Here is a 14584-nt window from a genome sequence, read left to right as displayed (position 1 = left end):
GAATTTTTATTAATTTTTCATTTTTTATTTTAAAATTTTTCATAATATTATGTACTTCCTAAATATATATAATATATATATATAATATGTACATTTTTTATTTTTACTTATTTTTCTTTTGGCTTCCATGATTTTTTTTTTTTTTTTTTCCCACGCCCGATAATTTTTTTTTTATTTGGATGAAATTATAAAATAATAAATATATTACTAGACAAAATTAAAAAAAGAAGCTAAAAAAAAATCTTAAATATATTCCCACCCATATCATTAGATATAATAAATGTATTACATACTTTAACACAATAACTTACCTGTATATAATTTTTTACATTTGTGCAATGTCATTTTGTTTCTATATTTCTTACACTTTTATTAGTTAAGCTTTTTCTTTTTTTTTTTTTTATGTATTGTGCACTTTCGTGTTTTACTAATTATTTATATTTTTTTGAAAATTTTAAAGCTTTTTATATATATATATATATATATACTTCTAAGTAGCATGCACTCTTCTTTTTTTGCATTTGCGTAGCTGTTATTTATAAAACATAATTGAATAAATGAAAATTTTGTGGTATAAGAAAAAAACTTTTTATGTTTTTACATTCTTATTAAAAAAAAAAAAAAAATGGAACGGCGGAGGGTTCTGAATAGTATATACTATTAATCTTCTAATATAAAGAATAAGATGATATAAAAAAAAATATATTAAAAACATTGAAGCAACCATTATGATTCAGTGTTTTATATTAGTTTATTGTTTACTTTTTTAATATATGCAAAAAAAACAAAAAAAAAAAGATACAAAAAAGCAAGCAGATATATACATATATATGTTTAGATTATAAATATGTAAATGATAATATATACAAACATAGATATATGCAAATGGGCATATGTATAATGGACAAATATACAAAATTACAAATATATAAAAAAGGATTGCAAATGGACAAATATATACAAAAGTAACAAATAATTTAACAAATTATTTGACAAATTATATAACTATATAACAAAATGCATTTAACAAGATGTATAGTATATTTAGAAAAGTTTACCTTTTAAAATAATGAAGTACAAAATTTTGCATCCCCCTCATTTTTTATTTTTACTATTCCTTTTTTTATTTTTGTTATCAACCTCTTGTAAATCAAAGATGAACAAAAATATATGCATATATGGAGGTTCCTATGACCCGATAACTTATGCCCATGAAATGGTTCTTACCGAAGTTAGCAAATTAGAATGGATTGATGAAATATGGGTTGTTCTATGCAGATGTAGACATGATAAAGACCTAGCAGCGTTTCAACACAGGCATAATATGTTTTCATTAATAGTTAATAACATTTCATCTGAAAAATTTAAAAATAAAATATTTTTAAAAGACCTTGAATGTAAGGATACAGCAACTCCTACGTATGATTTGTTAAAGACACAAAAAGAAATACATCCTAATTACACCTTTTATTTTGCTATTGGCTCCGATTTATTGCCTGACATTTTCAATTGGGATAATGGTGAAAAATTAGTTTTAGAAAATAATTTCATAATTGTTGAAAGGGGTAATTTTAATATGGATGAAGAAATATTAAAAAAAATTCCAAATTATCATTTAATTAAAATTGAAAAAATGTCTTTCGTTAATTATATTTCATCAAGTGATGCAAGAAAAATATTAACAGAAAAAAAGAATTTAGAAGATTTACAGAAATATATTAATCCTATAATTATTGATTATATAAAAGAACATAACTTATATGAACATCATTTGAAATAATTAAATTTTGCGCTTATATTGCACCCTATATTTTGTTATGTTAAATTGATATATGATATGCTGGAAAAACAGCATTTTTGCATACATAAATGTACACATATATATATATATTCTAGATTACATTTTTTTTTTTTTTTTTTTTAATCAGTCATATGTTACTAATTAGATCCTATTTGTTTTGTAAAAGCAAAAATTTCCCCATACGCACAAAATAATATAGAAGCTACTAATTATTACAATTTTATTTATTTCTTTATTTCAATGTTACTCAGATCGTCAAATTTTAATATTAAAATGTGTGTATGTATTTTCTACAATAAATTAATAATATAATACTGATAATTCCCTTCCCCCTTCCTCTTCTCACATTTCTTCTCCTATTAAATTAATTTATTCATTTATATTTTATTTTATTTTACTTTAATTTTTTTTTTTTTTCTTTTCTAAATATTAATATCCCCCTTTAGTGTTCATATATATGAACAATTTTAGTGAATATTTTAAAAGTAAATAGTTGCATAATATTCTAATTTGAAAATATTTTATTATATTATAAATTATATATTATATATTTTACAAATTTAATTTTTTTTTTTTTTTTTATATTCTCTTTTTATCATCTTTATTTAGCAACTCATTTATTAGTTAAACATTAATCTTTTAATAATAGTAGCAATAACAATAGTCATAATAATAAAATATCAAAATAATAGTAATTACTTTTTTTAAACATAATACGTAATTATATAATAATATGTAAATAAGAATGACTTTCCTTTTTTCTTTTTTCTCTCACTATAATATTCACCATTTCAATAAATATATGTGTATAGTAGCATATAGAATATTTTCCGTTTGAACTTATTTTTTTTTTTTTTTCTGTTTATGTCTACTTCCATTCCCATACCTCTCTTCAAATATATACATTCTGTTCTTAAACATTATGTTTAATCTTTCTTGTAATTTTTAAGCAAGTATCATATTTATTTCATTTTGTTCCTATCTCTAAACTTATTTCTTAATGCTACAACTACAGGAGATAAAATAGCACCATTTTCTTTTTCTACATTAATTAAATCATAATAATCTATATCTTTTTTAAGGGGTTGAGTTGAATTATTCATTTCTTCACAACATTTTAAAAAATAAGCATCTGATTCAAGGGTATTATTAATATCATCAGATTTGTTTTTGTATATTAATGTTTGATTTGGTGCGTATGACACAACTGCTTTATATTTAACGCCGTTTAAGTCATAAAAGTATTTTCCATGTTGTGTCTTTATAAATTCCTCTGTTTTTAAATCATCCTTAAAAGATAAATACATACATGAATAAGTGATATCGTCACCAGAATGTTTTCCAATACTTCCATTAACATAATAATAATAATCTAACTCATCTTTCATATTATTTGGAAAAGAATCAAAAAAAAGGCTTTCGCTTAAAGTTGGGGGTAAATGCCTAATTATAATTTTTTTCTTTTTTACACAACGTTGTTCTTTTTTTATTAGAGATATCAATGTATTTTTTTCCTTTTCTAATATAGTCGCACTTTTATATTCTTCATTACGTTTTGATTGTTGTTTACTGTGTACATCATAATAGCTGATATCTGAATTATAATTTGTTTGATTTATCATTCTTCTCTCAGACCTTTCATTTTCCCTATTAATGAATCTTTTAATATGTTCATAATTCCCTAATTGTATATTCTTCTTAATCTTTTCATTAATACGTTTTTTATTATCATCTTGATGAGCTTTATATTCCTTTATATCTTTATTAGTATCTTTTTCATTGTTACTATTATTATTTTCACTAGCTTTTTCTTTCTGTAATACCTTATATGGCCTTATACGTGAATGCATTTTTTTTTTTTTTTTTTGTTCCTTTTTTTATATATATATGCTATTATTATTACAGTTCATTTTATGGACGTGAACATTACTTAAGTATACAAATATATAAATATATATACACATATGCATATACATTTATTTACAACTACACAAAATTATGTTAAAAGATATGAAACGCTTACTTTTAAATGAGAGTTTATACACAATTTATATATGGTGCAAAAACTGCTTTTAATGAATATTATAATATATTTGTGTTTTTGTTTTTTTTGTTTTTTCGCATTATTCGAACGGATCATATGTCGCACTTATATACATACCTTACAAAATAATTATTCATGCTAGTTATAAAAAATATATATATATATATATATATATTATTTTAACATTAAATTTAGTATAAACATTGTTAACAAAAAAAAAAAAAAAAAAAAAAACCAAATTATTTTAAATTAATATATTTTTTAAACGTTTATTGAAAATAATTTAAAAAAAAAAAAAAAAAATTTCAGGAAAATTTTTTAAGTAAATCTATAAAAATGCTATAAAAAATAGTAATTTTTTATGTAATATTACAAATGATAAAAATATAAAATAATTAAAAAATGTTTAATTACTGAAATTGTTTAAAAAAAAAAAATACAAACTTCGGCCATGTAGAGCATGAGAACATATATATATATATATGCTGTATGTACGTATGTACGCATTCATTATTTATGTGTATAATTTTCTGTTTTAAAAATGCTCATTTTAATATTTTAAAAATGTTAAACGAATTATATATATCATAAATTAATAATATTTCATATATCTAAAAATTTATCGTCTATCCGGGTTATTTATGTTCTTCGTATAAGCATACATATACATATGCTTTATTTTTCACTTCCTTTTAAAATAATATATAAGTTATTCAAAGAAGAGAGACTGATCGATAACATTTTAAGAACGTCGTTATATGATACATATATATATATATATGTGTGTACGCATAAACATGTAACATTTTTATGTATTCTTTTTCCTAAAAGTTTTAGCTTTGTTTTCGTTTGTCGTAAAGCTTTTTACATAGAAAAGGGAAAATTTTTTTTATTAAAATAAAATTAAATAGCAGAGTATATACATAGCTTATTATCAACACCATGTATTTTTTTTTTATTATGGACAATATAAATTAATCTTTTTTTTTATATTTAACATTCGTATCTCTTAGCTACTCATCATGTTTAACATAAACATAAATTGAGAAACTTAAAAATTTTCAAGAACTAATGTTCTATGACACAACGCAAAACAATGTATACGATTAAAAAGTTCAGTTACAAAACATATTTTATTCAATACAAAAAACAAAATTTTTATTTTCATAAAAACTATGAAAAAAACACAATTCTGAAGGGTATATTTATATTTTATAAAAACGTATATTTTCATTTTTCTTTTTTTAACTGTTTTCCTTATTCTCCACAAAGACATAAGTATTTTCCATTTTTTATTATCTTAATTATTAATATTTTTTATTCTCCTGCTAATACTAGAAAATTCCATAAAATTAACAGTTTCACTCTTCAATATATTTAATATATGCAAAAGACGATATATTACGGAATAAAAACCATGGTAATTTATAAATTTACATATTTTATTTCTTTTGTATTATTCTTTGGTTTACTTGTTTTTATATAAAAAGCCAAGCGTTTTTTGAATTTCTTGCAGTATTTTATTTACACAAAAACAATACAAATATATATGTATATAGATATGTTCATAGTTTATATATTCCGCGTTTCAAACAAAAAAGGAAATGTGTTCTTCATTTGACTTTCAATTTAATCCTTTATAATATTCATTTATATACCAATACTATATTTTATATGTGTAAAATGAAAAATTTCACTTATATTAGAGTCATGGGTATATGCAATTTAGTACTGCGTTTTATCATAGCATTTTGAAAAAACACGAAAAATGTAAACCCTTTTTAAGTTTCTAATAAGTTATATATTTTATATACATTATTTTAAAGCTTATGTATATATATGCATATACATTGTATAATATGCTTTATTTTGTGTAACTAATTAACTTTTTTACACCTTACTTGAAAAAATTGCCTTTTAAATTTGTATCTTTTTGTCACAAAATTTTTATGCACTAACATATTAAAAATTAATATCTATAATTACAATAAACAAATTCATACTTTTTTCTTGTGTTTAAGCTGATTATATAGTAATAATAATATCTACATTAAAAATATCATTATTTTACTAATTTCTTTTTAAACATTTTACATACAAAAAAAAAAAAAAAAGAAAAAAAAAAAGAAAGGCTAACTTATTCATGTATTCACAAATTATAAAAACTACGCTAAAATAGAAATTGCAAAAATGAAAATAACTTTATTTACATACTTAAGGTGATCCCTATATTTATAAATTAATATAAAAATAAAATAACAAGTTCTTATGTTTATCTTGCTTTTTATATATATGTAGTAGGAAAACAGAGTAAAAGCGAATATCTGTTTTGCATGAGCGTATTTAATTAGTATGCATAAAAATATAAGAAAATTATTATATCTACATTTAAAAAAATGTAATTGGATTAAGGAAGAAACTATATAATATATTTTTTTTGCAGTTCACTTTACATTATAAAAATAAAAGTAAATATGCATATTAGTATCCAAGCACAGAGAAACTTCATCAAATTTATATTCAGAATAATTAAGGAAAACAAAAAATGTTTTTTATAAGTAAAACACCCTTTCATTTTTATATATACCTTTTTTTTTTATATATATACTGGCCCTTATATTTTTACAAGGTTTATTTTATTAATATAAATATTCTGCTTCTTTTCATGAGTTTCGTAAGTTAACAGAACCTTGAAACCAAAAATATTTAGTTAATATACTGTAATAATGATTAATAAATTTTATAATAGTTGCTCTCGGAAGCTTTATAAACATAAAGACAAATTACTAAGACACTTTTTTAGTAAAAATGAAACAGTAAACATTTACCAAAATAATTTTCATAAGAGTTTACACTTTGTATATGAAAATTCAAACCACAACAAATTTAATGAATATCCAGTATTATATAATGAACAAAAGAGACACAATGACAAAAAAAGTAATTACAAAACAGAAATTGTTATATTTGCAAATATATTGGGGATAAGTGTACCTTCAAAGAAGGATGAAAATATTGAAAATAAAATTACAAATATAAAAAAAAATGAATTTATTTTAATAAATAATAATAATAATAAAAAGAATGCTAATTCTCAAGAGTCTCGTAACTTAATTGGGACAGATGATGCATTCCTAGAAAAGAATAAGAAGAAACCAAAAGATGATAAATATGAATATTACCAAGAATTAAGTGAATATAGTAATATGCAAATATTTTCTAGTAATAGTCATCATGAATTAGCGAATGAAATATGTTCCAATTTAGGAATAAGTTTGGGCAGAGCATATGTTGGAAAATATAGTGATGGGGAAATAGCCCTTCAAATAATGGATGAAGTTAGAGGGCGAGATATTTATATAATTCATTCTACACCATCAGGTGGTAAAGATGTTCATTCTCGTTTAATGGAATTATTTTTATTTATTTCAACATTAAGGAGATCATCTGCGAAAAAAGTTACAGCTGTTATACCCTATTTAAACTATTCAAGACAAACAAACCATTTAGATGACTATAATTATGTACATTCATTGGGTGCTCCTGAAATAGCAATTTTGTTGCAAGCTTGTGGTGTTGATTCAATTATTTCTGTTGACTTACACAATCCGAGAATTGAAGGATTTTCTACGCATGAAAAACTTTTTCAACCGTCCCTTATGAATATTAACCCACAATCATTAGCTGTAGAATATTTAAAAAAAAAAAAACTTCAAAACCCAGTTATTGTTTCTATTGACAATGAAGGCGCAGAGAGAACAAAAGAATTTTGGATTCGAATGAAAAAGCATTCAATTAATGCAGGGTTTACTACCCTTGTCTCTAGTTCTTATGATGAAATAAATAGTAGGGAAGGACACCCAAGTAATAATAGAAATGAACCAAATAATGTTTCCAGTAACAAGCATAAGAACATACCTTATACAGATAAAAAAAAAAATAATATTTCATTTAACATACCAGAAAATAAAAGCATCGATAAAAAAAATATAAATATATACGAAAAAGAGAAATTTACAATAGTTGGAGATATTAAAAATTGTGACTGTATTTTAATAGATGATATTCTTGATACAGGTGAGAAATCTAAAAAAGTTGCTTCTCTTTTAAAAAACGCTGGAGCCAGAAAAATATATCTTTATGCCACCCATGCTATACTTTCTGATGGTTGCATTGAAAAGATTAACGAATCATGTATTGATGAAGTTGTAACCACAAATACCATACATATTCCAAGCAATATATGTTGTGAAAAATTACATATTTTGTCAGTTGCTAAATTAGTAGCTGAAGGAATTAAAAGAGTTCACAATGAATATTCACAGAATGCAATGGAAGATTTCTCAGATGGGCAAGTGGAAATGAAGGCATAACAATTTTTTCTTATTTTAGAAAGTCATAATATATTAATTAGCATAAATGATTACTGAAATTGGTATATTCTCACAATGCAAACGTTTTTGTTCATGTTTTAATTATAAGTTTAAATAGAAATATATATCCATTTATATGGAAATATTTTATATTAATATATAAATAAATTAGATGAGTATCCCAAATGAGATACACCATATGCCAATGTATTTATTTTGCATATACATTTTCCTTTTTATTCACACACATACATATTTATTTGCCCATTCACTTATATATGTTTGAGCTTACATTTATTATGTCGATTTACATGAAAACATATGATAATTATAAATTGTTTCATTGATAAAAACTAAAATTATGCTCTTAATATTGAAAATGCTTTCCAATTTTTTTTAAATATAAAAAAAAAAAATTACCTAGAAAAATTATTTGAAGAATTATATAATACTGTCATTTTCCATTAATAGTATTTTTATAAAATAAATTAATATTATATATTAAAAATAAGTTTTCAGTATTCCTATTTTTTACATCGCGTAGCATTTTCTTTCTTTATGATATAATTTTGTTTGTCTTTAATTTTTTTTTTAGGATTATGCAATTTCATCATTAAATAATTTCGAAAGCTTCTATTAATCTTGAATAGTTATTTTATAATACATTTTAATTGCTACAAATTATATTTTTATTGAAAGCAATTTTAATTCTATTTAAGTAATTACGCAGAAAAAAATGCGTAAACAGTATTTATCCAAAGCTGTGTCATGTGCATATTATTTATTATTTATAATTCCTAAATAAAAGTTTTTTTTTTTTTTTTAAATATAGCAAGTAAAACTTATTATATTTCTCATTTTTCTTAATAAAATTTATATATTAATTTTTTTGTAGAGCACAATTTCATAAAATTCTTCCATTTACACCATTTTCCATATACACTACATAGTTAAAAAATATCTTAATTATTATTCTCGCATCTTAATTTTCGTTCAATAAATTACTCTCTATAATAAATTTATTTTTACTTTTTCTACATTTTATTATATGAGGACACCAGAACTTTTTTTTTATTTTTTCACATTATCCAATAAATTAAACTATTATTTTTTTACATTATATACAAATGAATTTTGATAATTTTGTTAATATTTTATATGGAAAAGATGTATTCGATGATGAGAATTCCAAGTACATCAGAGATACCATTTTCCCATATTTATTACCTGTAATATTAACAATATAGTGCATAAAAGGACATACAAAAATGTCCAATTTTCTTTTACTATTTTTTATATGAAATGATTTTAATTTATTATTTGCCATTTTTATAGGCACTAGAAAAAGTATTAATAAGATTATTAATAAGAGAATTTGTGAATGAAAATCTTAAAGAATTACATTCTTAGACAATTTACATTTTTTTTTCTACATAATCATTTTAGTTAGTTAGATTAGTAAATAATCAAAAAGAGAAACATAAATACTTCAATATATTTTATGATAATAATGAAAAGGAACTATTAACCAATTTACACGGTGAAAGGTGATACATATATATTTGCACATCTTTGGATTTTATTCATCGAGATATTAATAACTATTATGGTAAATATATATATATGTTTTTTTTTTTTTTTTTGAGCCTTTTTAGGGGTGACACCGACGTAGGTAAAGGGAAAAAAATGTATTTACATATACTTCTTAATTAACAATATAGATAGGCCCGTTATATTTTTTTGTAGTTCATTAAAATTATGCGAATGTATCGTGATATGATATATTTTATTTTGTTTTTACCTATCTAAATTTTTGTAAAAAATAGACTTTTTAATAATTATATTGGCTTCACATTACATAAGATATATAAAATATTTAAATTATTCTAAGTTATATTAAATGATATATAAATATGATAACAAAATAAATATTTTTTTTTTTTAAATAAATAGAACAAACAGACATTTTTACCACTGATAAGTTAAAAGTAGGTTCTACAGAACTGCTTGAAATCCAGCAAGAAGTAATTTATATTTTGTTTTTATTTTAATTTGTTCTATTGATCCATAAATGTTTCTTAGTTTAAGTGAATTTACAGGTTTTTTAATATATTTATATTCCATGAAATATATAGCTTGATTTATCTTTTCGTCTTTTAGGTTTTGAAGAAATATGTAAATGTCAACCCAATCTTATTACTAAGTGAATACATTGTAGAAGAATACAGAAACAAAAATAAAAACAATAAAATAACAGAAAATAACGTTTATTAAAAATATCTTTTTTAAAAATTAATGTATTACATTCTTTTTTTACTGTTACATATTTAGTATACATTAGAAATTCTATTATATATTTAATTTATATTTTTCATTATTTTATTTGTTGGATACGTTTTCCCATCTAATAAATTTTTGTTTCATTTTAAAGAAAATTCAAATAATACTATTTACAAACACTTATTAAAAAAGAAATTTTATGTAATGGTTAACTTTAACTTTTTTATGAATCTGCATATCTTTATGAAAAACTATGTATTTTACTAATTTCTTACCTGAGGAATTTTTATAACAGTTTGTGTATTTTTTTCCGCACGACATTTAATAAATATGTTTTAATGAACTTACATTGAGCAAATTTACAGCTAAACATCATGCAAACGATTACCTCATATTACACTTTCTCATAATAATAATTCTTTTCTAATCTTGTAAATTACATAGATACATACAATGTATAATTTATCCACCTATAAAACTTCAATTGTTATTAAAATAACTTCATATTATATAAAAATATTAATTTATACATGTTTAAATGTCCCATAACGACGTAATAAGCTTAATTTATTTGGTTACTCAAAATCAACAAAAATTTTCAGTTTAAGACACAAATGATTCTATTAAATTTTGTATTTTCATTTTTGATGTACTATGTTCCAAAAATGAAGCTCAAAACAGAACAGGAAAAAATATTTTATATCCTCCTTCAATGAAAAAAAAATTCCTAATATCTTAGAAGATGTTTCATTAAATATATGTAATTTTTATTAACTAACAGCATTAACAATTTTGTTCTTTCATGAATTATATGCGTGTAAAAAATTGCGTTTTGGGAAGTAATATTATTTTGAATCATTTAAAAAAGAAATAATTTTGCGATTCTTTGGTTAGATTAAATCTCTTAAGATTACTTTGCAATATATATAAACAATATAGAACAAACAAGATTATAATTCACTACATATATTTTAATATAATATATAATAAATAAAATATATTTATATTATTTTATAAACATCTAACAACAAAGGTAAAGAAATGACCTTATCAATATAATTAAAAGACAAAATGAAATATAAATATTCTTTTTTCCTTAATTTTGATTAAGAAAACAATATTTATGTGTAACTGCAGAAAGTTATTCACATGTTTTCATAAAAACAATTTATGTATAAGAAAGCCTACAAATAAAAACATACTTTGCTTTCAAATTTAATAGTCAAAAAATATATAAATTATATAAAAAATGTTATACCCATATTTCATATTATCCAAAAGTTTTGTTTGCTATAAAACAGTTTTTTTTTTTATGAATAAGTTCTATTTACACTATATGACTAATAACAACTATTTACTATCGGAAACTATTGCATTTTATATAGTACATATATCTCTTCTATTATAGCAACTACACGTTTTTAAAATTGATTTATGGATATTTATGATAAATACATTTCATCGAAAAAGAAATATAAAATTGCATAAAATAATAAATTTCTTAAATGAAAGACCTATAAAAATAATTGATGTATATATGATTAAAATTTTATTAAAGAAAAAATTATCTTCAAGTTACATATAATAAATATATAATAAAATTATGATGATAAATTTAATAAAATAAATATATTAAACAAATACAATAATTTAATTAATTAAATTATAAATATATGTAATTATTTAAGTTTCACTAAATAACATTAAATACACAAATAAAATAATTTAATTAATTATAAACGAATATATTACTTTAATAAACAATACTACAATCATAAATTATATTCTAATTAAAAAATTATTATGTTAAATAAACATATTAATGAATAGCATATAAAATAAATTAATTAAAAAATAATATATTAAAAATAAATAGTATGGAATTATACATAAAATAAATAAATTAATATATTATAATTATATGAATTAACAAATATATACACTTATAAATAAATTAATAATATATAAATTAATTAATTCATAAAATATTTAATAAATAATTATGTTCATAAATTTATTAATAAAACAGTTAAATAATAATAATAAAATAATAATTTAATAAATTAATAAATACTATAGCATATAAAAATAATTAACAAAATTAAAATTAATTATAATTAATTAATATTAAAATAATTGATTAATATAGTAAATTTACTTAAATAAAATTTTACTTAATATTAAGTAATTATTTATAAAATTAATAAATAAAATAAAATATTTAATTTAATATTAATGAAAAAAAAAAATATATATTATTAAATAAATGCATAAATAAAAATATATTTAGTAATTAAAATGCGTTAATTTAATTAAAAAATAATAACAAATAAATTATTTTAATTAAATTATACATATAATATTTTTTTTTTTGTATAAAATGTTATTTTATATTATTAAATTATAAGAAAATATATAATTATTTATATTTAATTAAAATAAATATTAATTAAAAGTAAAAAAAATATATATTATTTAATATAATAAAATTAAAATATTTAAATTATATTAAGATTATTTATATATTATAATAAAATAAATATTTTAATATAATAAATTAATTTAATACAATAATATTAAAACAAATTATTAGTAATTTCATTGCAAAGGAATATTAAATTAATAATCATAAATATATAATCAAATTATTTATAAAGTACATAGTTATCAAAAATAAATAATTAATTTAAATAAAAAATAGCACACATATTTTATTAATAATTAAATAATATACCCGTTATAATTTATATTTTTACAATATAATTTAGTTATTATAATAATAATAAAATAAATTTAATAATTTAATATAATTAGTTCGTATTAAAATAATATGATAAAAAAAAAAATATGTTAATTAATTAATTTAATATTATATCTTAAAATAATTTAGCAATACTTAATACATTATATAATAAAAATAATATATAAAATAAATAATACATTATATTATTATTAAAAATATAAATAATATTAGAAATATATACATGGTTAATTTTCTTTTGTATTTATTCAAAACTTTAATTTCAAAAATAATTAATTTGTTAACTTTTATTATTATTTTTTTAAAATAATTAATTAAAACTATTATTATATGTATATTATACATTAATATTACCATTTATTAATATTAAATTAATGCAATCTTATTGAAATAATATATTTATTACATTAAAATAATTATATAAATTTACTTATTACATTAATAATTATATTAGTTATTTAATCTTTTAACTTTAAAATATGTATTTAATTAATATATTTAATATATATATTTAAATTTAATTACCTATTTTAAAGTATTTATTCAATTAAATTATTTAATATATATAAATTAAGCATTTACTCTAATTTAATTGTTTATTTAAAATTGTTAATTTAATTATATATTCATAAAAATATATATATTATTTATTTAAATATATTTACTAAATTAATTTATTATATATATTTAATTAATTTCTTTAATATATATATTTAACTATTTATTTAATTAATTTATTTTATATATTTAATTAATTTGTTTAATATGCATATTTAACTATTTGTTTAATTTATTCACTTTATGTATTTATTTAATTAATTTATTTTATATATTTATTTAATTAATTTATTAAATATATAATTAATCAATTTATTTAATATATATATTTAATTATTTATTTTAATACATATATTTTATTTATATAATATTTAATTAATTTATTAAATATATAATTAATCAATTTATTTAATATATATATTTAATTATTTATTTTAATACATATATTTTATTTATATAATATTTAATTAATTTATTAAATATATAATTAATCAATTTATTTAATATATATATTTAATTATTTATTTTAATACATATATTTTATTTATATAATATTTAATTAATTTATTAAATATATAATTAATCAATTTATTTAATATATATATTTAATTATTTGTTTTAATAGATATATTTTATTTATATAATATTTAATTATAATTTTATTATTTGTTTTAATACATATATTTTATATATATAATATTTAATTATAATTTTATTATTTATTAAATTATTATATTAAAAGGGGATGTGTTTTTTATATTATTTCC

The 14584-nt window shown here is 18.9% G+C and overlaps 4 protein-coding genes across 4 annotated transcripts; 3 read left to right on the top strand and 1 right to left on the bottom strand.

The window, feature by feature from the left end:
• Positions 1–1156: 1156 nt before the first annotated feature.
• Positions 1157–1780, top strand: NMNAT (nicotinate-nucleotide adenylyltransferase, putative; the record flags this gene model as incomplete). Its single annotated transcript, XM_029006574.1, has 1 exon — positions 1157–1780. One exon carries the CDS (start codon positions 1157–1159, stop codon positions 1778–1780), a length of 624 nt encoding a protein of 207 aa, XP_028863050.1.
• A 983-nt stretch (positions 1781–2763) lies between these two features.
• UPF3B (regulator of nonsense transcripts 3B, putative) lies at positions 2764–3651 on the bottom strand (the record flags this gene model as incomplete). Its single annotated transcript, XM_029006573.1, has 1 exon — positions 2764–3651. One exon carries the CDS (start codon positions 3649–3651, stop codon positions 2764–2766), a length of 888 nt encoding a protein of 295 aa, XP_028863049.1.
• A 2920-nt stretch (positions 3652–6571) lies between these two features.
• Positions 6572–8218, top strand: PmUG01_12036700 (ribose-phosphate pyrophosphokinase, putative; the record flags this gene model as incomplete). Its single annotated transcript, XM_029006572.1, has 1 exon — positions 6572–8218. One exon carries the CDS (start codon positions 6572–6574, stop codon positions 8216–8218), a length of 1647 nt encoding a protein of 548 aa, XP_028863048.1.
• A 1127-nt stretch (positions 8219–9345) lies between these two features.
• Positions 9346–10492, top strand: PmUG01_12036600 (conserved Plasmodium protein, unknown function; the record flags this gene model as incomplete). The annotated part of the gene is made up of 5 exons (XM_029006571.1): positions 9346–9447; positions 9665–9765; positions 9874–9890; positions 10172–10242; positions 10379–10492. The coding sequence occupies 5 exons, from the start codon at positions 9346–9348 to the stop codon at positions 10490–10492; spliced, it is 405 nt and encodes a 134-aa protein (XP_028863047.1).
• Positions 10493–14584: the final 4092 nt, after the last annotated feature.

The sequence above is a fragment of the Plasmodium malariae genome, assembly GCF_900090045.1.
Source record: "Plasmodium malariae genome assembly, chromosome: 12".
Classification (NCBI taxonomy): Eukaryota; Apicomplexa; class Aconoidasida; order Haemosporida; family Plasmodiidae; genus Plasmodium; species Plasmodium malariae.
Note: the sequence above shows the minus strand (reverse complement) of the source record. Positions and strands in the feature narration are given on the sequence as shown.